This window comes from Calonectris borealis, chromosome 2 (assembly GCF_964195595.1).
Source record: "Calonectris borealis chromosome 2, bCalBor7.hap1.2, whole genome shotgun sequence".
NCBI lineage: Eukaryota > Metazoa > Chordata > Aves > Procellariiformes > Procellariidae > Calonectris > Calonectris borealis.
Window position 1 is genome coordinate 135,852,873 of NC_134313.1, and position 27,918 is coordinate 135,880,790.

Below are 27,918 nucleotides of genomic sequence, written 5' to 3' on the forward strand. Positions count from 1 at the left end.
CCTTTCAGATAGAGAACAAGCTGTTCACAATGTCTTTTCATTTACTGAGACAAAATACTCTTTTTATACAGAGATAATACTTTCCACCGTTTTTAACAGTGTTGGTGAAATATAAAGAATTTAATTGTTTTGTTTCTGAATGCAAGGGATTTTAGCTATGCGTCTTCAGATCGGGACTCTTTCTAGATCAGCTGTGTTAAATGCATTGATCTAGCTAGATTTTTTGGTTTTTTTTTAAAGACAATGGAGGTATTTTGAATCCCATGCTCACAGGGTGGGATGTCATTAGCTATCCGTCCATGTGATATCCACATGATATCTGGCTTTGAATGATATACGAATGAATTCTTATTGCCATCCTGCACTGCAGCTATGGGTCAATAATTTACTGACAAGGAGGTCCAAGGCAGCTGTAACTGAAATTGATCTAAATTATTGTGAAATTGCAGCTCTGGCGTGAAGAGCTGCTGGGATGCTCTCAGTTGCACACACGTACACAAGCACTGGCTTGGACCGGAGCAGATCACGAACAAATAGTGAGAAAATCAGGATAAAGAAATCAGGGCTCAGCCTTATCTTTTTCATGTGAGGTATGGTTTGGCCCTTAGTCTTTACAGATGTAAATCCACCACTTAAATCACAGCTGGATAATTGGTACTAACTAGTAACAACTAGTTATACTGGTGAGGTATTTTTTGCTCTGCAGTATAACCGGTATTACTGCTGTTACTGTTCAGCCTCTGTCCATGTTCCTGTTCTCATCTGATAAAGAAGGTGGTGCAAACCTGTTTTCTTGTTAAAGGGAAGACAGTGTATCTGCTGGAATTCAAAGAAATATGGTGAACAGGAACTCCTCAAAACTTGAGGAAAATCTTACCGTTTTGGGAAGAAAAAAAACAAAAACAAGAAACCAAACACAAACATTTTTAGTTTGGGGTTTAAAAGACCAATATAATTCTCTTGTCTGTTTGCAGAAAACTAAAGATTTTTGTTGTTTGTGAACAAAATACAAATTCATTCCTAGATCACACATATAGGAGTAATTTACTAAAATTGGAAGCAAATTCGTTTACGGACTATAGAATAATTTCAGTTGGAAGGGATCTGTGAAGGCATCTGGTCCAACCCCTGCTTGAAGCTGGTCCAGTATGACCAGGGTGCTCAGAGCTTTGCCCAGGCAAGCCCTGAATATACCTGATTTTGGAGATTCTGCAGTCTGTCTAGGCAACCTGTCCCACCGGTTGACTCTCCTTTGTTGCAATCTCTGATGGTTGCTCCTTGTCATTTTGCTGCACACCTCCAGGAAAAGTCTGGTTCGGTCTTACCTCTACTGTACCATTGGGTTTTTGAAGACCACCACAAGATTACCCTGAGCCCTCTCATCCTAGAGCAAACCCAGTCCTTTCAACCTGCCTGCTGCGTGCAGTTAAGGTTTGGAAAAATCCTAAAACTAGTGTGTCATGGGAATGAGGAATGAGAAAGTTACACTGAGATCCGAACTGGCAGTGCCATTCGTCCTGGCAACCTGAGGTGCTACAACTGCAGTGGGTGGAGATGGTCTGTCAGCAAGTACTTTCAGCCCGTTTTTGTAACACTGATAGAAACCAGGTGAAGGAGAAAAAAACCTTCTGTAATGTAATTAAGTAAACCTTAGAAAAAACTTCTCAGCACTTAAGTGATGCCCACAAGACTAACCGGCTAAAGATTTGAATGTATTTATTTCATGCTTCTCAACTACTGTACGTAGATGTTAATCGCAGTACGTGGCAATCACAGTTTTCTCTCTCCTATTACTAAAAGCTTTTCTTCTGAATTTCCAGAACAACCTACCTGGTGGAAAGGTTGCTTTGCATGCAGCAGAGCTGACCAGGATGGTGGTGTTCATGATAAGGGCTCTTTTGTACTGATTCCTGGACTGTGGCTTATTTTGTGCATACTCGTGCTTGTTGGCTCTTTGAGAACTGAGGATGTGCTTGTTAAATAAAGGATCTGATCTCTGCAGTGGCGACATGTTGTTAACCGTTTGAAACTTAAAGTTTGATGTATTCTGTGTGCTTTGGACCTGTTTTGGGGGGGAGGGGGTCCTATTCCTGCCATGCGTACTAACAGGAGTAGATACTGTCTTCCTCCTCTCAATAATGTGTTGTTGGGCTTTTTTGTCTTCCTCTGCAGAAACTCTCCTGGATGACTTCCTTCTCACGTACACAGTCTTTATGACGACTGATGACTTGTGCCAGGCACTTCTGAGGCAATATCCTTTTATTAAGTGTTGTATTAATAGGGGTCGCACAGTTACACCTAGGTTTATATATTGTCAAGCCTTTATCAGACGTAGTAAATTGCATGCCTGGGATAATTAGTTTTGCTCTTTGCATATTGATGTTATTGAAATACAATCCCGCATGATTATTTTGAGGTTGCATGTAAGAATGATGAGAAAAGAGAACAATTGTGTAATATTTACTATGGCATGCTTAGAAGGTGGACTGCACCTGGGGTTTTGGCATCACACCCCAAGAAATACATGAACAAATAGGAGAAACTTCAGAAGAGAGCCATGGGAATTATCAATATTCTAGAAAAAAAGACCTACAAAGAAGGATTGAAAGAATTGGGATTGTTTTACTGAAAAAAGGGAAACTATAAATGGGACAATCTTTCAGGTACCTAAAGAGGAAGGGAAGAATCTGTTCCTGTATCGATGCCAGACGGGACAAGAGGCAGTGAGATTAAATTGCTGTAAGACAGTTTCATGTTAGATACTAGGAAACATTTTTTTACATCAAGAAAAAAAAATACACACACAAACATTCACCTATTAAAACATTTAGAATTTGCATAGCTGAGGAATCAATAAACAGAAAATTCCTGCTCTGAAGTTGAATGTACAAAGCCAAAGCTGCCTCTGAATAAACCTGTATCCAAAACACACATTTGTGTATGTGCATACTTCACAAGAATGCTTGAAAGATGTATTGAAAGAGACATCTAACTCATAGCAGCAATGCAATCTTGTCTGCTGTTTTTTGTTTAAAGATATATAAACCTTTATAATTGTTACAAAATAACACTTAAAATGGGATTAATACCTATCCAGACCTGTATGTTAATTCTTAGAATACCTATATCTACGTAATACATTTCACAATATGTGAAGAGAGAAAATGAAGTATAAGGATTTTATAATCTCTGCTCCTTTTATCATGTGATACAGTTTATAAGTCTAACTCATTCTGAGAGAAAAGAAATTTTTTCTTTTATTTCCAATTACTTCCATAAGCTATGGAGTATTGTTTGAATGAACTTGTAGCTATAAAATGAACTTGCTTTTCTTTTTTTTTTCTTCTCTTTTTTCCCTCTTTACCTTTTGTGATGAAAACATCATCTTTTCACCTAATGAAAGAATAGCGAGGGGACAGGAACAATGTACAAAGTGGGTATCTTCTGTCATTCGGTGTTTCTGCTTTGTGAATAGAGAACAAAGGTGGAAATAGATTCTTTCACCTTTTTTAAAATTTTAATAGTGTTATTTCTGCTGATAGCGTAGTTTGTGCGGGGAAAAAGAAACTGACTTCCTCTGCCTGGGTTTTTTGTTGTTGTCAATGATGCATTGTCCTCCTTCCCACAGACGTTCACGTTAGCATCAGTGTGTAGGACAAAGGTTTGTTCCCAGTTCTGCAGAAAAGATATGACTCAACATTGTATAATTCCTTTTGAATTGATTTTACTTTTATAGACTCGCCTCTCTAATCTATAAAGGAAGAAAATCCTGTTGGCACAGAGAATGAACTGACATTTCTATTACTGAGAATTTCATTCCAAAAAGTTGATGAAAGTCCTAAAGGTCCAGTCAGGATAAAACATTTAAAACCGAGCAACGTAGTGAAAAAAGCTTTCATTAGCAAATGAGATAATTGCAAAGTCTTTTCTATCACTTAATTTTTAAGTTTCAGTGAGAAACTTAAATTTGTTAATTTGTTCCTTAACCTACTGTACCTATTGTGCTAAGAACCACCAAGGGAAAGAAGACGACTCTGATGTGTCCTGTAGGAAACGAAAAGTCTTGCATTTGGTGTCTCAGTGGACTTCTCTCTACAAAGACTGGTTACACGAAGATGAGCATTTAAAACAATTTTTAAAGGTATTAAAACTCTTTCTGATGCTTTTCAGCACTGTTTAATTAACATAGTGTGTCTAAAAAGCCCCAACAGCAAAGTCTATAAAGCATAATTTTTCATACTTAAATTTTCTCCATGAAACCTATAATATAAAATAATTTACATGTGTCTTCCTTGAATGCCTTAGAGATGGTCAGTTTGAACAGAAAATTTGTAATGTCGATGCATTCAATGTCAAAAACATTACTTTGAGATATGAAATAGAACTCCATGCTCTCTAGGAAATGGGAAAATTTAGGAAGGTAAGAAACCTACAAAGACATGGAGGTTCCTGGGACAGACTGCTCTTGTCTGCCAGAACAGGGTCTACAGTCAGTATCCAGAGGATCATGGATGAAGAGAGAGTTTTGTGGTCCTTGTAAGAGATGCTACTTTGATTGAGGAGTGAAATGCTATTCCATGGTGTTTGTCAGGTGCGCATGCAGAGCAGCACAGCTTTAGGTATTTTTAATAAATAAAATTATGTCCTTACTTATTAGCAAGGATCTTCTGATCTTTCTGAATGAGTTCCAAAAGCTTTTATAATTCCCTTGTAGATTTGCAAATAGCCTTGTCATCGCTGACCTGAGATCCATCTGGTTGTTGATTTTTTTTTTTTTTTTCCTTTTCCTTCCCTCTGCTGTTGAAAGATGAAAGTATTTTAAGACATGTTGAAGGATCTTCCACCTTTCCTGACGACAGACTCTTTGCAACTGGGTATCTTAAGGGCCTTTTTGCTGTCTTCAGTCATTCGCTCAAGACAAAGGGATGAAACATTGAACTAAATTTGGAGAAAGTCTTGAGCTTCCTTTTTTTTTCCTGTTTGTTTTGGTTTTTTGGTAGGACATACTGCATATGGAAGCAGAGACCTTCGGATTTTTGTTGTTTGGTAGTAGGTGTGTAGTGCTGCATTGGAAAGGGGGTATCATTCCAGCCACCAGTTAGGTTACACTGCGTTGCACCTATCTTGACGCAGGGCTTGTCTTTCTGGCCATGGAGGTGTGTGACTGTGTATTGGCCGCACATTTCTCTGCTTGAGGCTTCTGTGCAATATTAAACAGCAGTAATGTTAATGGTGGTTGAAATTATATGTGCAAAAACAATATATAGGATTCTAATCCAGAATAATTTGTGCTGAGATTTATGAATGTAGGAGTGTTAATTGGGCTAAAGCAAACCTGATGACTCAGCTTATACATATGATCCTCCTTTTCTTGGAAGGGAAAGAGAAGGATCTATGTGCAGATTCTGAAAAAGTATAGAGAAAATATTTCCAACAATTTCAATTATGAAAGCTGATTCAGTTTATTTGCCTCTTATCTGAGGTGGTGTGTCTTATATTTAACTGAGGTTTCTGATTGTTGATATTCAGACAATGCCTCCCCCAAAAATAAGAAGTAGGATTTATTTATTTATTTATTGGTTTACAACTAGGAGTATGTTGTTATTTGTTCGTGAGAGACATCAACTCAATTTAAAATGCATGCAAACATGAGGAAAAGTGAAGGAGAACATTCTCCATTTTAAAAGTCTTAATCAAATGAACCTGTTTGTTACCATTTTAGATAAGCGATGATGGTGTGGTATGTTCTCATGCTTCAGAATGTGTTCTTCTAACGCAGATTTCGTGTAACAGCCACAAGTGCTGTTTTAAATCTTCCTGTTTGCAGACTAATGCGTGTCAACATTTTTTCCCCTCGCTTGGTGATGATACAAAGAGTGTTTCTCCAAAGGCAAACTGAATATTGACCAGTCTGGAAATTTAAACAGGAACGTTCTCTGCTTGTGGGTCTTGCATGAATGTAATGATGAAATTTGTTTCAGTAGGCTAGTGCCTGAATTGATTTAGACCGCTGATGTGATGCTTTAGATTTATGTTTGAGTTATCAGATGTTTGCAGATACTGTTTTATTTTGTAGACGATATACAGGAATGTGTTAGATGATGTGTACGAATATCCCATTCTTGAGAAGGAACTGAAAGAATTTCAGAAGATACTTGGGATGCATCGTCGTCAGTAAGTATTGATTATATTTGTGATTAAATCTCCTTTTATTTAGAGTGTAATTTATTTTTGTTGTCATCTTGCTGTAATTCAGTGAAGATAAAGGGATGAGTGATGCAAGTACTATATTCATTTTTAGAAATCATTTCTTCTTTAAAGGTAGATTATTCAATCATCTCTGATGTTTGTTGGGTGATGTGTGTGGTTCAACGGCCACTCCCATCAATTTTGGTTGGGATGACTTGCAAGTAGAGTGATACTTTGTGGAAAAGCTGGCAAAATTTCCCTCAGAAACTGCAGTCTGTGACTTCAGATGGTACATTCATTCTCATTCTCTCTGCAATCTGCAGTACTGAGAAGCAAATCTCTTTTGCAATAGTTGTCTCAGGGTTATTATTTTACTAATAATTATGGTATTTGTAAAAGAGACTTCCTTGGGAAATTTTTCCAACAAATGGAGTTTGTTTCCGTGGTTTGGCTGTTGGGGAAGTGGAAAGAGCTGTGTCCCTGAGGGTGACCCTGACTGCTTACCCTGGGGGCCCGAGCTGTGTCTGTATTCTCCAGCAGCTCGCGGGCTGGCAGCATTGCTTTTCACTACACCGACTGTGCAAGTCACAGGAAAGTTTTCTGGCTGAGCCAGACGCCCTTAGCTTTCCCTGAAGGAGCTCCGCAGCCATTCTGTGGTGACCACTTAATGTTAAAAACTTTCTGATATTGTAAACTTTGTAATAGCTAAAACTTCTTTTTCCTAATCTTTGGCTGGAAAGAATAATTTGGATTTTCCTTTTTGTTTCAGCACTGTAGATGAGTATTCACCTCACCGAAAGGTAACGCAAACCTGATTGTTGCTGGTTGCTAGATAACTTATCATCTCACTTTCTTCCCCTCTGCCCACTTCCCTCTCTTTTCTTGGCTTCTCAATTGAAAGTGACTGGTGGCCAAAAACATGACAGGATACATCAGTGAGGTTAGACCTGCAACATTGCTTAAGGAATTTTTCTTCCTGCCAGTGCTGCCTGGATATCAGCTGCGTGAGCTAACCTGCAGTGGCTGTGACAGTATTAGCATCTTAACAAGATGCTCTGAGATGTCGGAATTCAGGAGAGGCCTGGGAGCCTGTCATCATCGGGCTGGAGAGATGTAGCAACCTGGGGAAACCAGGCTGGGCACAGGCATTGACTACGGATGTCAAGTAGACAGAGCAAAGGGGGGATTTGTTGTGACTGGGACAGAGAAAGAAAGAGAGGAACATGAATCTGCCTATTTAACCGGAGGGAGAAGATGCAGCCGGAGAAAGTTGGCATACAAACTGCACAGAGGTGAATTGCTGTGCTCGTCAAATTTACTGGGCTGAAGCTGAAGTGTGTAATAAGCTTAAAATGTTACTGCGGAAATGTGGAAGGCAGAACATGAGATTGTAGTGAAACTGCTAAATAGGCTGATGGGTACATAGGAAACGTATGTAAGAATAAGTGTGTAAGAAATGGGCTCTGAACACGGCTACAGAGAACCTTGAATCGTGCCGGCAGCTTAGCCTAGGCATGTCCCGCTTCCTCCAAAATCCCCACCTTGGCCATTATTTAGTAAGGCAACGCCCAGTTTACTGATCCAAGAAAGGGTGGGTGGATTTCCTATACAGAAACCTTTTTGGCCAGGCATTTGGGCTGAATGCTGCGTTCTGTGAATTACTGCTTTGTAAAGGGCCGGGATGCAGAGAGTCACTGTTGTCTCTTTTTTCTTCTTTTTTTTTTTTTCCTCTCCCACTCCCTCACAGAATAAAACCTTTTTCCACCAGTTCAGTCTAAAGGAGAACTGGCTGCAGCACAGAGGAACCATGAATGAAACAGAAGAAAGTAAGTATGATTGAAAGAGTGGAGGAAAAACTCCAAAAACTGCAAAATTGTTTCTCAAGGGCTACCCATAATGTAAATTTTTTTTTAACTGACATACAGCTTCTGAACAGGACCTTAGGGCCACAAAAGAAGAAAGAAGCCTGTGTAAGGTTACCCACTTTGCAGGGGTTCAACAGTGACATGACATCTCAAGGGCTTTTCCGCTCCCATCGGGTTCCTCCAGCAGCCCTGTGGCAGAGCTGCGTGCCTCCCAGGAGTGCTGGCAGCCCACTCACCAGGCGTTATTCCTGCTCTATTTCATGCTCTCGGTCTCTTGACCTAGACCTTAGTTGCAAAAGGTGAATGAATAAGCCTATCACACGAAATGGGCCAGGATCTGCTAACTCTGGGAACCTGCCTTAGTTCCTTCTCTCCTCAAAAACGTCTCCATGTGGAGTGCAAGGTGCCACTTCCCTTTAATGTCAACCATTTCAAAATGCAATTTCCCTTTCTCACTACCAATGCAGTAATGCAGTGAGGCTGTCGCCCTCCCATAACGCCCATACAAGGAAGGAGACAGGGAGGAGGAGAACACTGTGTACACAAGCAGAGAACAGGCAGAAGGACCTCCTACCTGGAAGTCTCGCCCTTGGACGATATATCTTCATTTCTCACTGGGAACAAATCTCCGGAAGTTCACTCGGAGTCAGGATATTTTTAGTGCTCACTTGTGACAGAATAAAAACTGAGCTCCTTCGATGCCAAGTCTTTCCACACAAGACGTGCTGCTGATAGATATCCTCTTCCCGTGCTTCAAATATAGGTTTATTTGAGGTTTATGTTATTAAGGTTGCTTCTAAAAATGTTGTTTCCGGATGAGAACCCCCACACTCGTTGTTCTTCTTAAAAAGTCTGACACAGCTCGTGGGTGAGTGGGGAGGGAAGTGTACTGGCACCAGAGAGGGGACAGACTGCGTGGCCATGGGGACAGGAAGGGCAGGACCCACCAAGGCCATCCCTGACTGGGTTAAACTGCTTTCATCTCTCTTCTTGAGAGCATGAGCTACGGAAGGTGATGGGATTGAGGGAATGAAATAGCAAAAGTGGAGTTGGAGAGAGGAGAGACAGATGCTGGGCGTGGACATCTCAGTCAGTGCGGTGGTGTGCTGCTGACCAATGGTGCTTTGGTTCGGATGGGTTTGTCCAAGCCACATCATGCCACTTGACTGGAGGCATTTTCTCTCCTAATGTAAGCGTTACCAGGGTGACTTGCAGCTTATGGCTGCTTCCTCCCACTGGCATTCCGTCCTGCATCTCACAGAGGAGCAGTACAGGATCCTGGAAGAGATGACATGGTCCGTGCCAATAGATACCACAGATAGGGTAGTTGAAAGGTGTGTGGGGGAAGAGGCTTTGGGAGAATCAGTGTGATGGTTGTGCTTGAGGACCTGACCTGTAGGTTGGTTTAGTTCAGTGTTAAACAAAGGGTATGTCAATAGCCCAGTTATAAATTAACATATTGCTGTCATCTTCCCCTCCCGAATGGCAGAGAGGAGGAAATTTCAAACAAATTCACTGTAGGCAAGTTGTGTTGCACTCTGCATATGGAGTCCAAATATTCCTGTCAGATTTTTTAAGATGTATTTTTCTACCTAGTAATTTAAAGTGCAGTTTGATGTCTCTATCTTTTCATGAGTTATATCCATTCTGAAGAAAGATTCTGCCATAGGATGAGCATCTGATTTACTGTCTGTCAGCAGGGACAGGTTAAGAAAAAAATTATAAAATCAAATGACTTTTCTTCCCCAAGGTTAAATGTTAAGTTCCTCCTTCCTTCTCATGTTCATTTTTCCTTTACTACAACACAAAAAAAAGATATTCACGAGGATAGAGTTCTTAACCACTTTTGGCATGGTCTCGGTTGATGACAGTGCCCTGAAGCCGTGAAGATTTGTAGGACAAGCAAAGAGCTATTGCTACATACATCTGTCAATAAAAATAATTTTATAAATACAGCATTTCTGGAGAAGAAAAGTTTAGTCTTATACTGACAGGGTAGCAGCCTGTCTGCAATGAGAAGTACTAGAGTAGAAAGAAATGGAAAGTTTAATTAAGCACTGAAGTGAGTAAGAAACCAAGAGTGGTGGCAGTTCTTTTAGCAGATGCTGTAATCTTTGAAATATTTATGCAATTCTGCAGCTCTGTTTCTTCCCTTTTAAGTATGGCAGCTGTATTTCAAAGAACTGGCTACAGCAAACTTGGCAAAAGACGTAAATCTAAAATTCTGGCAAGCAGAGAGACCATACATCCCTTTCTGTAGCAGAAGCAAAGTACTACCTGAGCTTACCACAGCATTACTGCTGGGAATCTCCCTCTCAGAGCCTAACCAACTCATAGACCTCAGTGGAAGTGATGAGCCCGTGGAATTTCTCCAAACCAGTCCCTTTTATGTGTGCTGCAAGTGATTCAGGGAAAGAGTTGTCAGAACTAATTGCATTGCTGATCCGGCAGCCTCTGCTGGTGCTAAAATACCCTGGCAATGCAGGTAGTTTAGATGTCTAGACAGATAAGCTAGCGGGAGTGGTTGAAGGCCAGGGAGCATGGTTGCAGGCCAGGGAGTACAGTTCTTGCGACGCCTCCCGTTCCGGGTGGAAGTGGAGGTCCAAAATAATTTTTGCAGCGAATATGAAATATACTGAAAGGATGGTGATTTATCTGAACCTAAAAGGAAGGGAGAAAACATGGCAACAGCTGACTTTGCAAAGAAGATAGACAGTAGAGGAGGTTGTCCGTGACAAATCCTCCCGGTAGGAAGTCTTAAATAGATATTGCTGAAATGCAGCCATGGGGGTTTCTGTTTCCACTTGCTTGGCCCTCTCATTTCCCAGGGAGAGGAGGTGGGAAGGGGGGAAATGGTGACGTTTATGCTTAGTTTCATGTCCCTGTAGGTCAGGGTGCAGCAACCACCCTTCCTGCAGCCACAGCAGCCAGGCAGCCGAGGCATTGCCATGGTCGGGTCTGCGAGATTCTCCCCTGCTTTGTTCAGGTGTCTCTGCCTGCTGCTGAGTGTGTCTTTCTTCCTTTGTGCAGTTTTCTGCCGTGTGTATATAACAGAGCACTCCTACGTCAGTGTGAAAGCTCAAGTATCCACTTCAGCTCAGGAGATACTGAAGATTGTAGCAGAAAAGATCCAGTATCCGGAGGAGGAGTTGGCGCTGGTGGCAGTCACGTTCTCTGGTGGTAAATAACCTCCCTTCATCTGATTACTTACCTTTTAGTGCAGCACGTAAAGGAGGGCTGACATTTTCTGGTGCAAGGATACAGCTGTTCCTGTGCGGGCCCACAGCTGGATGACCATGGGAACAATGAGGAGCTGCTTCCCAGAGAGTCGTTTCCATGGCAACAGCTCATTCTTGGGTACTGTCGGATACGGCATCTCCTCGCTGGGAAGGGAGTGCAAAGGACTATGTCTCCAGCAGTACTGCAAGATTTTATTTTTTCCCCACAGATAAATCTCCTACTTTTGCATTTAAATTAATTTGGAAGGTGATGAGGCGTGGTTTGCTTTAAAAATATAAAAGGGGATAACAAATACTGTATGCGTGGCTGTTTCCTTATTTACTGCATGGGTAATGAATATTCTCCAGCAGAAAGGAGGGAGGCATGTATTTGCACAGTTGAGATACTGAGAGCAATCTAAGCAATATTTTGTAAGCAGTCTTGCTTACAACTGACATTTTTTGCTTATTATTTTAGTGTTTCTCATTGAACAGAAAGGCTTATTGTCTTTTTTAAGGAAGACCAGACTGATCATGGGCTGATACTAGGGACCAGCCAAACCCCCAAATTTGCTTTGATGTCTGTCAGGTCTCAAGGTCTTCAGTCAGATTGTTTTGCTTAGTGTGGTGCCTTTTGGCTCTTAGGGAGTATAAAGGAAGCAATTTAACTAGGTGCATAGAAATGCCAAGCTGGATCTACAAAAAAAGGTCTAAGAGTTCAGAATATCTTGACCATATTCTCAGATAACATTAGTCGGTGTCAGTATAGTCCCATAACCTGGGACAAAGGATGCACCCTTAAAGATTCGGCACTCATTCTTACTTCTTTGTCATTCTAGTTAAATGAAACATAGACAAATGCTGGCTTGTTCTGTTTATTTATTTGATACAGAAATGGAAGGTCACATTTTTCTCCCCCACACCAAGCTCAGTTAAACAACCATTTTCTTGCAGGGCACCGGTGTGGGTGGCAGGGAGATGGTGCCCTGCCCGGGCTGTCCAGAGCCTGGGCACTGAGCGGCCACACAGGAGCATTGCTTGTAGGCGTCCTGGCCAGCTGGGTTACATCATTTGCAGGCACACTCCTTTTACCCTTGTGTGTGCCCAAATTTGCCTCCAGTGCATTTTGCAGCACTGCAAAATCACTGTGCTGCTGTTGTTTTTCAGGTCTTGCACTCCTGTTCAAGAGCAGGGCAAGTTTTGCTCTGATAGCAATAAATCTGGTGCTAACTGCCTACTTAGCTAAAGAAAACCAACAATTCATAAATAATGAAACACTATTATCTCTAGACCACATTGGTTCCTGAGAAAGCCACAGAATAGAAGTGGTTGCCACTTGGCTGTTCAGTAAGAAACAATAATTAAAATGCAGGTATAATAGGACTGTCATTTGTACATGGCCACTGCAACCCCCAAAATGTTATTTAGTCACGTTACCTGAATTAATTGGAGATACTACAATTTCAGTATCCTTGTTCCTATGCATTGGCACTCCTCTGCTGTGAGCAATAAACACCAGCCTGCCACGCTTTCTTTTTTCTTTGTTTTTTTGCTATTTGCATGACTCAGAACTGTCATCTGCCATCCATTGGGAGGGCAGCAGTATGAGCATTGGAGCATTTTTATTGAACTCCTGAAATGAACAAGCAAGCTCTTTTTATTCAAAAAACAAGTTCAACATAAATGTATCTGGTGTCAGTATGAGCATGGATAAGAGGGAAAACGGACAGTTTGAAATGATGTTTGGCTCTTGGACTCCTCCTGGTCCTAATCCTCCCTCATGGGCAATGAAAAGTCCAAGGTAGCTCTCAACATGCTTGTAGTGCTTTTGGGTCTACGTTAATACAGTCACTGTAATCAAATCTCATGTGTCAGGTCTCCAGAAGATTACTTGGAGGAAGAGACAGTTTTCCCAGGGCAGTTTTTTAGCTGTGTTCTGGGTTTTGCTTTATTTTTTCCCATACCTTTCTCTGGTGCATCCAAGAATGCCCAGAGCTGAACCAGTTCTCTGAAGTGGAGGAAGAAAAGGTTCCTTTCTCTTTGCTACCAGTTTGGTGTGCCCTGCTCTGTTACTCAAATGTTTCCTAAATGAAATACTCTAGGTTTAGAGGAATTTCTGTACATGCCGTATTATCAAGGACTCTTCAGCTCTGCTCCATGGGGTGAATTTCATGGCACTGGGATCCTTTAAACTTCTTTTCCTGTTGAACGGCCATGGCTACCAATGACATCTCCATCCCTGCTCTTGTCTAGCAGTGACACGCAATAGCTCAGTCTTTGGAGGCCAAGACACTTTGCTCTAACAAAAGTCACTGCATTTACAGTAGATACACTGGATTGAAATGAAGTGTTCTGTAATGCCTAGGAGGTTAGACTAGATGATTCAAGGGTTTCTCTCTGTTCTATCCTATGCGAAGTCCAAGTTGAAAGCAGATGCTGGAAGTTTTTGTGCTCTAGTCCAGCATCAGAGACATTTCGCCTTCATTGTGTCTGAATAGTGTGGAGATGATGATCCCATGCTTGGCATATACATAGGGACTGGGTTTGATGCTTAGCTAAATTCTAAATTGATGTGGCTTTACAAATGTTTTTCTCATATTTATATACAACTTATACTCCTTTTCTGAAGCTTCTGTGTTTTGTTTTCTGTTTTTACAGAAAAACATGAACTACAACCAAATGACTTGGCTATCTCAAAATCTTTTGAATCATCCAGTCGTATGTTTGTCTACCGAAAGGATATGACTGATTCTTTGGTAAGGATGTGTATTGTATACTTCCCATTTTTTATTTGTCTGACTCCAGATCAAGAACTGACTATTCCTCTCAGAGGGCTTTTTCAATACAGAATTTATTTTTTGCTTCCTTAGCAAAGCTTACTGAGCTGCTCTATACCTGAAAAAAAGGTATCTTGCATTAACAGCAGTTATTTGACTGAACAGTAATGGAATTTGTTCATCAATTTCAAATAGGCCAAAGCTTCTGTACAGCTTCAGTCTTGCTGTCTACATCAGCCTGGAAAAGCTGACTTGCAGGACTGGATGGGATGAGGATTATTCAGGGCGCGTGTGACTTCTCCCCCCCCTCCCCCCCCTTGTGCCTCTGTAACACTTAAAGTGGCTGGTACATAATCATACAAGGTGATGGACAAACTCCATAAAATTCCTACATGTAGAAATAGATGTCGTGCGAGTTCTACCAAAATTACTGGGCATCAGTGTGACCCCAGTTGTGGCAGCCACAGGGTCAGTGTGTGGCTGGCATATATTGCTGGTGGTATCTCCTCTTCCCTTCCTTCCTTCTGTCTGTCTCTCCATCCTCTCGCTGGTGCTGGGGAGGGGAGCGAGTCGAAGGGCAGCAGGTCTCTCATTCCCTCTGTCCTCAGAAGCCGGGATTGCAAACTCTCTCTCCCCCCGTGATTTCCCAAAACCTCAGTGAGGCAGGAACAGTCAGGTACTCAAAAAATTAATCTTTCAATAGCTTTCTGCTGATTACGCAGATGTTTTGAGGAAAGCGCAGGGACAGTGTGGCAACTGACTTTTACGTGTTGTCAGTACCGCTAGGATCTGTGCATTCATCCTAGGGATGAGAAATGTCTATTTACATTTTGTTGGATCAATGTGCCCCGAAGAGCTGACATGCCGCTATCATTGTAATCTGTCATCCCCATTATCTCCGGCGTTCTAGCCACCTCTAAAAATGCGAATATTAAGGGAAGGTTTCCAGTGCAGACAGGTGACAGCCAGTCTAGTTTCATTAGTTACATAATAAAAATCACAAAACTTGCTGTACCTGTCAGAAATATAGCACCAAAGTAATGGCTTAACAGATAAGAATAATCTTTCATCTTGGCAGATGGTTCATGCGCCAAGTTTCAGCTTGATGAGATAAAGAAGAGAAATGCAAACCTTTGAAAATCTGAGCTGATAATGGAAATGTCAAATGACCCTTAATACCAGCAGTACCAGTGCAGTCCACAGTAATATGCTAAGTTACTTTTATGAATCAGGACCCACAGTGTTTTACTGTTTGTTGGTGATTACATTTGGAGTAAATTAATCATAAAATGGATGGATTTATGTTATTTGTAAAGGTGGATTGGTGGGCAAGTTGTGTGTATTTATTCTAAATCCCGTGTGTTTGCAGAATGATTTCTTTATCTTATAATACAAAAATTTCCTGGTGTCTTAATTCAGATTTTATTTTCTGATGGCTTCAGGGATTTTATTTTCATTATGCTGTCTGCTTGGTCAGTGTTTTATACTCAAGGTTTAGAGAAAGAGAGACAGAGGGAGAGGCCTAATCCAATAGGAAGTCATTGATCCTATTAACCCATTTCCTTTTTCAAGCTATTTATTAAATAGGCTATAACGCCTTGATTTTGATTAGTGGGGGCGGAAAACCCTCAGAGTGCACTTAAAGAAGATTAGTTACTCAGCTCTGTTTTGTATCTTGGTCCAGTAGCTGTTTCATTGCAGAACATTTGGCGTTTACTTAGGATTTTTTTGCTCTTGGCTATTGATTTAGAACCCATTTACTGAAAATGAGGAATTGCAGCAAAGGTCTGTGAGAATTTTGGGAATCAACACCTGGGATCTTGCCTTAGAACTAACAAACTTTGACTGGAGCCTCTTCAATGCAATTCATGAGGTAAGAAGCACCACGTCTACTTCCAGGTATATTACTCTCATGCAGCATTGAGCCATTATGATTTCCTGACGTTGCACCAGCATTTTGGAGCATCAGTATTCCTTGGTGCTCAGTTCACTGTCATGACAGTATGATTTGGCAGCTCTCAGTAGTGGTGGCATTGAATCAGGTCCAAGAGATGTGTTGCAATCTTTCATACTGAAAAAAATTGTTAAAGGTAACTTCCCTTTGCTAGGGTATCTCATATGTTCCCTGTATACCTGGTGGGTTTTGTTGAGATTTGCCTCAATAGAGTAAAAGAGCATGATTATTCTCTAAAAACAGTCTGTGTGAATATGTTATATATGCAGATTGTCCTTTGCGCTCGATAATGTTCCAGTAAATATAGGACTCCACAAATAGATGTCCTTGATATCACGTTAACCACAACAGAATTCACAATTTCAGCAATTTAGATGGTCACATTACTGTTGTTGTTGGGCTTCAGTGAGATAAAAAATACTGGGCAGGCTTTATAAAATGGGATAATGGCCCACTTCAGTGCCCATTGGGTTGTTTCAATGACTTTGGTAGGTTCTGGTGTGAGCTGCTGAGTAAAATACACAGTTAACAGTGCAGAATGTCACTTGAAAATATCATTCACTGAAAAGCATGGTGACTTTCTGAGAAAATGAATGGGAAATTCCCTTGCTTCTCATCAGATGCTTTCCTTGATCTTTCACTTCAGGTTCTTTTATTCAGGTTCTTTTGTTCAGGTTAGACACTTTAAATCTAGAGCTGGTCAAGTTTTTTGTTTTTTTTTTTTTTTTTTTTGCACTGAAATCAATACCCACATCCCTGTTCCTGAAAACTTGGCTATCTTTAGGAAGAAGTTTGAATGGAAATTTTTTAGATTCTGCAATGGTCTGATATGGTTGCTTTTTCATACTGGAACAGAAGTGATGAAATACAGAAAGAGACAGATTGTTTATGTCCTATACCTGGCTATAGCCAGAAGTGGAACTGCAAGAAATCTCACCAGAAAAGCACATCTTGCAGGACTTCCAGTCCACCTGCTAAGCCAAACTTGGACCCTGAATCATTTGTGATTGGCTCATGGATAATAAAAAAATAACCATCTGTAACCAAGTCTTGTTTCAAAAACATACTTCTAAATGATTTATAATTCATTTACATTTAAATTGTTTTTATATCCCTGATAATGTTGTGAATGTCTTCCAGCAAGAGCTGATATACTTCACATTCAGCAGACAGGGCAGTGCTGAAAACACTGAGAATCTCAGCCTTCTGCTTCAAAGGTGCAACGAGGTCCAGCTATGGGTTGCCACTGAGATACTCCTCTGCAGCCAGCTCTGCAAACGTGTACAGCTAGTCAAAAAGTTCATCAAGATTGCTGCCCAGTAAGTTACTAAATTTACAAAAAAAAAAATCCTTGATTTCATGTGCTTTATTTGGTGGGAAAGGAGAAGTAGGTGCAGGAGCAAAGAAAGAAAACTAATTTGTCATCCCATGTTGTAACAGTGTAGTAAGCATACCTAGATAAAACAGCCCATAAATAACAACAGCAAACACTGGCCAAAACTGGAGGTGGTGGAGTATATACTGCTCAAATCTTCCCCAGCAGCTTAGCCGCTGTATCTGCAGCGTCAACTGCAAAATCCCTGATGGTGCAGAGATACCTCCTTTCTTAGCAGAGATAACCTGAGGACCATATTACAAAACTGTTTGAGCAGCAACACAGTTATTCACCAGAGTACACGGAAACCAAAAAACTCTGTTATAAACTTGAAAGTCCTACCTCTAGAGGGGAAACTGGCTGCAGTAAGCTATTGCCCCATCTTGTCCTCTCCGGAGTACTCTTTTATTTGTTGGATGGGGGGTTCTTCATTAATTAGATTCGATGGTCTGTTCTTGCACTATTACTAAATAGTGCTGGCATTTATTCTATGCCTTGAAAGAGGATACAAATATATACTATACACAGAGAGTTCTTTTCTCTGTAATCACTCTTATTTTAGTAAGCAAGGGAATGGAGCAATTTAAATATGTGCAACCGTTCTCCTTGCCTCTCTCTCTACTTGTTGGTCTTCTGCAATATTTGAATATGCATGTTCATGGAAAATGTATAATTTGTTCCCTTCATCGACTGGGTTGATTTAATTTGCAAGGCACTTACATAGAAAGGACTGTTCTCTGCTGAAGCAGTGGCTTTGGTGAAATGAGTTCTTCTAATCTAATCTAGTGTAACTCATAAATGTGATTTGATTTAGTTTGCAAGTTGTATGGTATCCAGTAATACGTTCATTTTCTGCCTTATCAATGGCCAAGTTTGGTCCAATTATGTCAGAAATGGTTGGTTCTGTGTGCCTTGCTTGCCCCACAGTAGCGTTAATTTGCATTCCAAGAAAAGTTTCATGTCTATCCCACATGAATAGGGATATATTTGTCACCAGACTAAAATGTTGCTGTATTTGAATTAATTCCGTCTCTGTTAAGTGAAAAGCCAAAGTTGTGGAGACTAAATGCAGTTGTCAGTAAACAATACACAGGCTCTCCCAGTGCTTTGCAGAAACACCCGTAGTGTGTAGATTGTGAAATAATGGGTACACAAATGAGTGAGTGTGTCGTTTGCTCAGGATCTTTTTTTAATCAGAAAAGCAGCTTTCTAAAAGAAGCCAGTATCATATCTCATCAATTCTGGAAGAGTTGATGAAAGAGGAACAATTAGGGTGAAGGGATGGTGTGCTAAGCACAGGACCCTCGTCATGATACGCAAGCCAAGCAGCCCTCCTGTTTTGTTTATGACTAAGGCAGAGAGGTAGGGAGCTGTGAGCAGCTCTGGCTGCTCCCTGTTCTCTGCTCCCAGGAATCTGTGTCTCTGACTTTCAGCTTGTCAGGAAAGCACCAGGACTAAGATCTCATGTTCGATGTTTGTGTGCTTCACTGATGAGGAACACCTGGAGAAGATGGAAGGCTTTTACACAGTGTGCCAAAACGTAAAAGAGAGACAGTTTTTGAAACATGGATACCTATGCTTCTGTTCATGAGTTAGTCTAAAATAGAAAACAAGTGATTTGATAGAGACGGTGAATTACCATGTTGTTAGAAATGAACATCCTGAGGAGTTACAGAAACCGGTCAATGTAGGGTTAGAATAAACGGATTACAACAGCAGCCGCCTTGCTTCCCAAGCGGCTGACTGTAAAAGATGTACAGTGTCTCTACAGTTCTTTGAGAAATGGGCCCATCCAATAGACAGTTTATCCGAGCTGTGCTGGACACATTTCTTGTTTTGGAATGAATTACCTTTGGGAGCTGCCTGACCTTAATGATAAAAGAAGTCTAAGCAGCAAAGTTAGGATTAACTTTAAGACAGCTGAGTAAAGTGAGAAATACACTATCTCAAGATAGTACACAGCGATGAGTGCAAGCTTTATAAAACCTGTGACAAGTGCTGGCGTGTTTCCAGTCTAAGGCCTTGGCACATACTTTTCCCTGATGATAAATCCCAGGGAAGGCAGTGGATTCACTTGTACTTAAAATTATCTTAAAAGAGCATTATCTCTCTCACTCTTACACATGCACGCGTATGTTTATAGTGGTCATCAAGACTCACCAAGAGAAAGTGGAATCTTTTTGTTTGAAAAGGACTTGATATTTCAGGGTTTCAAATTTCCTGATGGACTAGAAATAAGCAGGGTCTGATCATGTATAGTAAAATGTCAAAGAATAGAAGTATCAAGCAAATTCTGTAGGGACCTGTATTGGAACCAGTGCTAACTGCAACTAATTTATAGGGATATGTAAATTGAACATTAATCAGATTTCCAGACAATAAAAATGATGAGGGATTGCAAATGCATTGGAGGATAGAAAAAAAAAAGAATGATCTAAGGAGTCTGGTGGCATGTGCAAACAACAGTAGGATAAGATTTAATTTAGATAGATGCAAAGTAATTCAGCTAGGGAATGCTAATACAGAGCTGAAGAAATAAATGCATGATTGTAAAGAACAGTACTGTGACAAAGGTCCTTAGGTGATAATAGATAACAAATTAAAGGCAAGGACAAAGTGTGATGCTGTTCCAAATAAATAATTTGATATTTGTTTTATACTTGCACAGGAGAAAGGTGTAAGAACTTAGAGCCAAAACAGTAATTGTGTTTCTCCTTCCCTCCCCACTGTCTCACTACATCTCTTTGATAAGAAGGAAATGCATGAGAGAAAAGCTAAAATAAATTACAAAGAATTCAATGAAGGATAATGACAATATGGAAAAGCAGATTGCATGCCATGACCATGAAGAGAAATTGAAGGAACCGATGATGTACAATTTACAGAAAAGATGAAAAAAGGGGATGAAAATATTTGTAATACAACAGAATAGAGGTCAAGGAATTTTTCTGTATGGTAAAGGACAGCTGAGAGTAACTTGAACATTGAAAAGGGAAAATTACTTTTGACAGCAAAGGGAAAAAAAGTAACCTGCCAACAACAGGCTTGATGAGACAGTGGAACGTTTGCTAAAAAACTTCTTAGAGACCCCATCACTAGACTGCAGGTGGTCATGAGAGGACATTTAATGAGTTCATTATGTGGAAGATGATTGTATGTTAGTGCTGAAGGTTGAAATGGGACTCAGTAACCTAGGATACCTGTGCATTCCATTTATCTCTGATTCTAGTACAAAAAATCAGAATACAGCATTCATATTTTTATTCCACAGCTGCAAAGCCCAAAGAAATCTGAATTCATTCTTTGCTATTGTTATGGGTCTCAACACTGCATCTGTCAGCCGGCTGTCTCAGACCTGGGAGGTAAGACACATCTTTGTATCTTTTAGACCCTGTCAAAACCATTTCTCACAAAGGTAGTATGCTGGTGAATTACCTTTTCTTTCTAATTACTGGTTTTTCATGCTGAACTCAAACAGGGAGCGAGTGTCCATAGAGAAACTTCTCTGTGACCTGAAACCTTACATATACAGCTATTCAAATAAAACTGAATGTGTCCTTCCAGAGCTTTTAAATAAGAACAAAGCAAGGAGATCTTACCGTCTTAAAAAAAAAAACAAAAAAACCCAAAAAAACCCCAAAAAAACCCCAAAAAACAAAACAAAAAATGTCGGGTAAGTTATCTTAGCATCTTAAGTAGATGTCAGAACAGAAAGTCTTATAAAGGTGGCTCCAAACAAGCAATACCTTGTTATGGAATAATCTCATTAAAAAAAAATACAAAGTAGAAATAAACACTCTTTAATTCTCCTTTATCAGCTCTTTTGCAGCTGCTCATCTTCAACAACAAAGTTAGGAAATGGGCCATGAATAAGGAGCATACTGGAGGACAGAAATTAACTGCTAAAGAAGCTACCAGTTGCTAGACAGAGCACGGGATGTTTAGAGGAGGGTCCCACTGAGATCTGTGTTTATATTGTGGATTTTTTTTTTTTTTTGCATCCAAGTAAATTACTGAGTGATAGTATCTGCAAGCTTACTATATCTACTGATGAACCAAAAATTGGGGAAGGAGTAATTTAGTGTGATGGGGTGAAGCTTCATCCTTCCCCTATGCCCCCAACACAAGCGGGCAGTACTCAAAAAATATCAACCTGTAATACAAAGTGACTGGGAAGGGCTGTGATCTCCTGCCTTGGAGATACTCTTGAGCACGAACAGCTGAAACCAAATGGCCATCAGAGACTTACAAACCTATCTGACACCGTCCAGAGCGAAGTCTTCCCCCTTAGGTGAAATCATGCATAGGGAAACACCACTGCCTCTGTCAGTGGCTTCGGCACGCAGAGAAACAAGGGCAGTGACCGCTTCTGCGGGGAGGGGTTTGCAGGGACTCAGATAGGCAAAGAGGAGCTAACTTTAAATAACAGGCAAAGCAAAAATTTTAGAAAAAAACACACACCTGAGGATGACGATACAGAAACCCTTTGTCTCTCCTACTTTTAAAATGCCTTGCCCACTAGGGAACATTTGCCCTTACCTGTTCTTATGGCTTGCCTTCATCTCATTTCTCTGGGCTTTGGTAGGAGAGTGGAAGGGGCTAAGTATTTTATCAAAGGCACCTAGTGGCATGGGTGTAAATCTCTCCCGCACAGAAACATGCAGAACTCAGCCGTGTGGTGACACCTCTCTGGAGATCATGTGCTGCTGGTGGACTTCTTTCAGGAAGAGCAGAATATACTGCTTGTCTGAACAAGGAGTGCATCTGCATATGTATCATTGTAAATATGTCCCATTTCTGTGTGTAAAATATTTATGAAGTTGCATTTGTTTTTTTAAATTTATTTGTAAAACTTTACTGCACTGGAAATTTCAAAAGCAGAAGGTTATTTGCATTAGTAATGTGACTTCTAGAAAGTAGAGTAATGTTTATAAATTAATTATAATTACTTACACATGTAAATGAAGCCACCTAAATTTAAGCAACCATTTAGACACTAAATTATATTGGCTCTGCACTTGAATTCTTAAACGAGTAATATGCTCCCAAGCATACGCTACTTTTTTCTACAGTATGCAGTGTTTTAATGAGCCTAACTTTCCCTCACTGAAGATACTAAAAATGTGCAATTGCATTTCCACGTTCAGTTATTTTAGCATTTTAATCATACGGCACATGCACTTAATCTTAATTGTTCTGAATCTCTTTTCTCTTGGTAGTGTCATTGTGGCTGTCAGGGTCTAAGGACAAAGGCGAGACAGGATTTGTACTAAGGGGATACCTTTTACTAGACTAACTAGTATGGTTGGAAAAAATAGACAGGCTTTAAGGTGCGCACATCCTTCTTCAAGTCTGAAATACCAGCAGCAAAACTCAAACTCAAAGAACGATTGCTTTGAGTATACTGAGGTGAATCCAGTAAAGCATCTTGGAGATGAAGGAACCGGATGCTTGTGGGGCAGAGCAGGTGTTAGTGTGTGGGCAAGAAGGTAGTTTATGCCTGGGCTCCCTTGGATGGTGGTTTGTGCACCTCCCTGTGGGATTAGGGTGAGATACCAGCGATGGAGTAACCGTTTTTTAAGGAAAGTTCTCTTTCTCTGGCACCAGCATGTGCCAGTAGTAACACTGGTCAGCCCTGGGGGTGGTGTATCAAACAGCACTGAGCATTATGCCTGTTAATTTCTAGAACCCATATTTTAGGGAAAGAGTGATTACAACAAATGATTTCACCTGAATGTGATTACACTATCTGAATTCTCAGTCTGTGTTACAATTTCTAACCCAGTAGGGATATTAAGGTAAATGCAGCAGATGTGGAAGCTAGGGAAGGAAGTAAAAACAGGTGCTAACAAGCAGTTTCCATAAAAGACTGATGCAGGTCCCCGCGGCGAGGCTGCAGGGTCTGGTGCCTCACTGGCATCGCACTGAACATGGTCTGTAATTAGGGCTCTCGGAGCTGAGGAGGGGAGGTTAACTGCCTGTTGGTACTTACAGCAGGTGCTTCACACACGACAGTCTCATGGAAAAAAAAAAAAAGCCTCAGCATTTTTCTGCCTATGTGTTTTTTTTTTTTTTAAATCAACTTTACTTTTTTTTCCTCTGTTTTCCCCACTTCAGAAAATTCCTGGGAAGTTCAAGAAACTTTTCACTGAACTTGAAAGTTTGACGGTAAGTACGGTGTTGACAGCAGAATGGCATTGCTTGTCTTTACCTGCCTTCCTTCTTCCTAATTTATTTGGAGGCTGCCTGTCATTGTCTCGAGCTGGAACTTGTCATGTCAGATCCAGGATTTGCCGAAGGCCGCACAGCCCTCCAGAGCTCAGAGGTGGTCTCCAAACACAAAAAGGGAGAAGGCAGTATTGCTGACAGCTGGAGGAAGGACAGAGAGAGGCGAATGTAGTGTTGGTTCCCCAGCATCAATCTGGAAGCTGTTCTTTTGCTGTGGTGGTTAATCAGCCTTTATCCAAAGCAACGTGCTGCAGATCAGGAGAAAAAGAGGACAGCTGAAGTTTAAAAAAAAAAAAAAAAATCAAAATCTGAGGCTAAGGCTCTTTGTCACCATTATCAAAGCTGAATAAACAAGTGTTTCCTCATGGAAGCGGGTGCGTGGTGAGATCACTGCCTGGCGCAGGGAACGTGAGATCCAGCCTTTAATGGCTGTCACGCTTCTGTACTTGGAGTCCTTTATAAATTAATGTGTTTTCAAGATTGTGTATGAGCTGGTGTACAAAAACGTTCATTTATATGGGAAATTGAGATGACTCTTTGAATTACTTACATAACACCACTAAAACATACTCTCTTACTTTCTTTGAAAATGTCCAATATGCTCCATTGATCTGAGAGCAATTTTTGTTGGGACTTTTTTGTTGTTGTTTGGTGTGAATGGTTTTTTTTAAGAAGAAATCCATCAGCAATACATTCTGGAATACATTTTGTGCTAGATAGTAAGCTGAAGAGATTTTGCTAATAAAAATTTGTGGGGAAATTACAGAGCAGTCCCAGTGAATCTATTCTGCAGCTTACTCCCATTTTAGCACTGCTTCATCTAGAGGAACATAATTGCTTTTGTTCCTTTCACTGTTTATGTTTCCTGTTCGGTTTAGTAAGTCACCTAGCTTAGAAAACCTTTATCTACCTTGTTTCCTGAAGAAACCTTTTATATCTAAATCATGTTCAGATCATAAGCCCGTAATGGATTTAGAATTGCTCTTTTTATAGCCTATTGATTTTTCTCTCTATTACCCAAATGGTTTTGTAGGACCCTTCTCTGAATCACAAAGCTTACAGAGATGCATTCAAGAAAATGAAATCTCCGAAAATCCCCTTCATGCCCTTACTTCTGAAAGGTAATGTTAAAGCTTGGCTGCTCTTCTTCTTTGTGGTTAATTAAAGTAGGTGGAAGGTGATTTTTCCTTCAGGTGGCCTTATGATAAGTATGTGGCAGATGTAGTTAGTACTTGGTCTGGATAATAAACGGCTGCTTTTTAAGACAGGGGGAAGATGGCATTTTTCACACAGGTTTTCAAACTTCAGCACCTTCCCGTGAGGCGCAGGTAAAGCAGTGTGCCATTGCTTTGGCCGCATCCTCCTCGGTGGAGAAGCGAGACCTTGCAAGCCCCTGAATGGGGTTGCCCGGCTGCGCTGGGTGCACCCGCACAAGCGTCCTCGGCCACGCTGCCCGTCTGGGGTGCTCGTCCTGCCTCGCCGGGCTGAAACTACCTGGCATCATCCTGAAGGCAGAACCTGCCCCATCTGTCTGTCCTGAGAGGAGGGGATCGTCAAGTCTCTCACAGATCTGAAAGAGATTAAAAAAATCTTATTATTTAAAAAAAAAAAAAAATTAAAAAAAAAAAAACAACTACTTGCTTAATGCAGTGAGCTGGGCAGCTAAGTAAGTGGCAGGTATTTCAAATACTCCATTGTCTTGGAGTCATTAATTATTAATTGCCTTGTCTTTGAACATGGCATATTCATTTGATTATTCCTGTATTCCGAAAGTGTTCTCTTTAGGCTGTTTATTCCAACATGCTGCCGTGAGTTTAAAATGTTTGAAGACAGTAGTTTCAAGAAAAAGCTGAAAATCATTGATAACCTTTCCTTAATTATGAAAACAAAACTTTAGAGTGTCCTTTTAAAGTTAATTAAATTTAAATGTGGAGCCTTCTTACAGCACACAGACACAGCTTTTGAAAATCAGGCAGATTTTTCAAATATGTAATAAAATACTGTGAGATACCCTTACAACATAGCTCAGATGCAATTTTCTGCTCCACTGAATTTATCTAGACTCTTAGTTGTTGGCTGCAAAGCAAATCTCTGTTCCTTCCACCTCAGAGATACACACATTGCTGTCATTGACTTAAAAAGCTGTGTGGAAATTTCTGCTTCCAGTGTAAGTTTTTCATTAGAAGTGATGGACAGTTTTTAACTGCATTGATAAAGAGACAAGTAATGCCTGTGTCCTGAAGCCATGTCCTTTCCCTGTCCCCTTCCCTGGGTACCCCAAAGCAGCCCAGCAGAGGAGGCGTAGAGGATCCCGCTCCCTCCTTTCCCTGTCATTTTTAGGATGCTGCCAAGGGGCAGAGAGGTGCTGGAGGCCTCCCCAGGGTATGCCGTGCTTGCCCCGCTTGCTCAGGAGTGGGGCCGGCATCCTGCGTGGCTGGGCTGGCATCCTGCCTGCCCAAGGCAGACCCCAGCCCAGCTGCCCTGGGGGCGCGGGAGCTCTCCATCACCCCTGATGCACAGCTCTGCCTAATGAGTCCCAGCCCCGCGTTTCCACCAGCATATGAAGCCGTTAACATTTCCATTCTAAGCAATTACAAAATGCCCCTCGGGCACAGAGCGAGTCTTTGAAACAAAAGGAAATAAATCAGGTTGGCTGTTTTGGGGAGGATGAAGCGGGGTGGGTTGTGACAAAGCAGCCCCCAGTGTCAGCTGCAGGTTCCCAGTCCTAAAATCCCCCGAAACTAGGGGGACCAAGTGAGCATCAGAGGGAGTCCTAGAGATGAGCACAAGAGAAATGCTGAGATGCGCAGTTAGGCTGGTGGGTTGGAGGTTGGCACCTCTGCTGAGAGGGAGACATTGCCCGTTTACTCTGTGCCACTTGCCTGCTGGCAGACACAGCTGTGACCTTTAAGAAGTAATGGTATCAGAGTGCTGTCTCATTACAATAGTGCTGTCTCCTCCTGGTTCTCCTGGGTCCCCGCACATCCAGGAGAGAGCTGATAGGGGGCATGGTGGTGGTGCTCCTGCCAGTATTATCAGTGACCCAGAGGATGCACCATCCGAGGCAGAGCTTCAGTCCCCACAGGGAATCTGTCCATGTCCTTGGTACTTCATGACCAAGATAGGTCTTGCTTTGTGTCCTAATTACGCATTAGAAAAACGGAGAAAATGACGTCAAGTTACTGTTTTAATTGTAATCTTAACCTGGCAACGTTTGTTTTGCCTGATGTTCCCCCCCTCCAGTTCATTGCACTGTGTTCAGTTCCCTTCCTGGAGCCAAATATAGACCTTTTCCTTTTCCTTTCACTGACCTTTTTGTTGCCTTTGCAAATTCTGTCCAACAACGCTGTGTAAAAGTGTTTTTTCCCTAGCCATAATGCTTATTTCAAGGCTTTGAACTTCAGTTTGGTGGCTTGTGGCCACTGCTGTAGCCCATGTCTCTGGGGAGGACTTCAGAGTCATCGTGTCCCACAGAGAGAGATGAAGGGGTGTCAGAGCTGACTCCAGCATCTGGTAGCACTGCCCCCGTGGAGCTCTGGGCTCGGGGACCGGCCAGCCCCAGCTCGGGCAAAGCCATGGGCAGCGCGGCCGGATCAGTGCTGCAGGGTGCGGAGAGCAGGCGTGCCATGCAGGGCCATCCCCCTGAATGCCCCTGCCGGCTCCCAGCCATCCTCTGTAGGATACACACCCCAGAAGTAACACAGATCGGGTTTAGTAAGAAATCCCTCTTGAAAATCCTCTTGTTACGATGTGTACATAGTGTTGTTATCTAATAATCTCTGCATGTCATCATCATACCAGGCTTTTGTTCCACTGTTATAAGGTACTGTGTCAATCCTTAGTGGGATACTTTCCTCTTTTTTTTCTTTTTGTTGCTGTTTAGTCATTTTATTTCTTTGTATTAAACAACAAAGCCATGAAAAATAATTCTTTTTCCTGTGTTTTTTTCAGATGTAACATTCATCCACGAAGGAAATAAAACTTTTCTGGATAACCTTGTTAATTTTGAAAAGCTGGTAAGCTAATTTTGTCCTTCCTGTTTTTCAGAAAGATTCATGTTCTCTTCTTCCCTTTCCCCTCCTTATCTTGTTAAGACTAAAAGGTTTTCTTCTGGCTGAATCAGGAAGAAGTAAACAGGGGTAAAAAAGAGCAAACGATAAAACAGCCAACAGTTTATCTCCCCTGCCCCTGTCCTCTGCTCCTCTCTCTTCTCACTCCTTCCTCCCCTACTTCTGTGTAAAATGGCTAAGCTGGTGACAACCAGCTTCACGGCCACACAGTCCACTCATTTTTTTTTTTCCCCAGTGAGATC

At 41.3% G+C, this 27,918-nt stretch overlaps 1 protein-coding gene across 1 annotated transcript in view; it reads left to right on the forward strand.

Moving 5' to 3' along the window:
* RAPGEF5 (Rap guanine nucleotide exchange factor 5) overlaps positions 1-27,918 on the forward strand; it is a 159,719-nt gene that overhangs the window by 120,277 nt on the left and 11,524 nt on the right. The window contains exons 12-24 of the mRNA XM_075143607.1: positions 2,173-2,251; positions 3,997-4,141; positions 6,077-6,174; positions 6,959-6,989; positions 7,937-8,015; positions 11,085-11,234; positions 13,931-14,028; positions 15,800-15,922; positions 17,144-17,322; positions 20,650-20,740; positions 23,496-23,546; positions 24,640-24,727; positions 27,558-27,622. Coding sequence (XP_074999708.1) covers positions 2,173-2,251; positions 3,997-4,141; positions 6,077-6,174; positions 6,959-6,989; positions 7,937-8,015; positions 11,085-11,234; positions 13,931-14,028; positions 15,800-15,922; positions 17,144-17,322; positions 20,650-20,740; positions 23,496-23,546; positions 24,640-24,727; positions 27,558-27,622 — 1,277 coding nt within the window. The remainder of the gene's footprint in view (positions 1-2,172; positions 2,252-3,996; positions 4,142-6,076; positions 6,175-6,958; positions 6,990-7,936; positions 8,016-11,084; positions 11,235-13,930; positions 14,029-15,799; positions 15,923-17,143; positions 17,323-20,649; positions 20,741-23,495; positions 23,547-24,639; positions 24,728-27,557; positions 27,623-27,918) is intronic.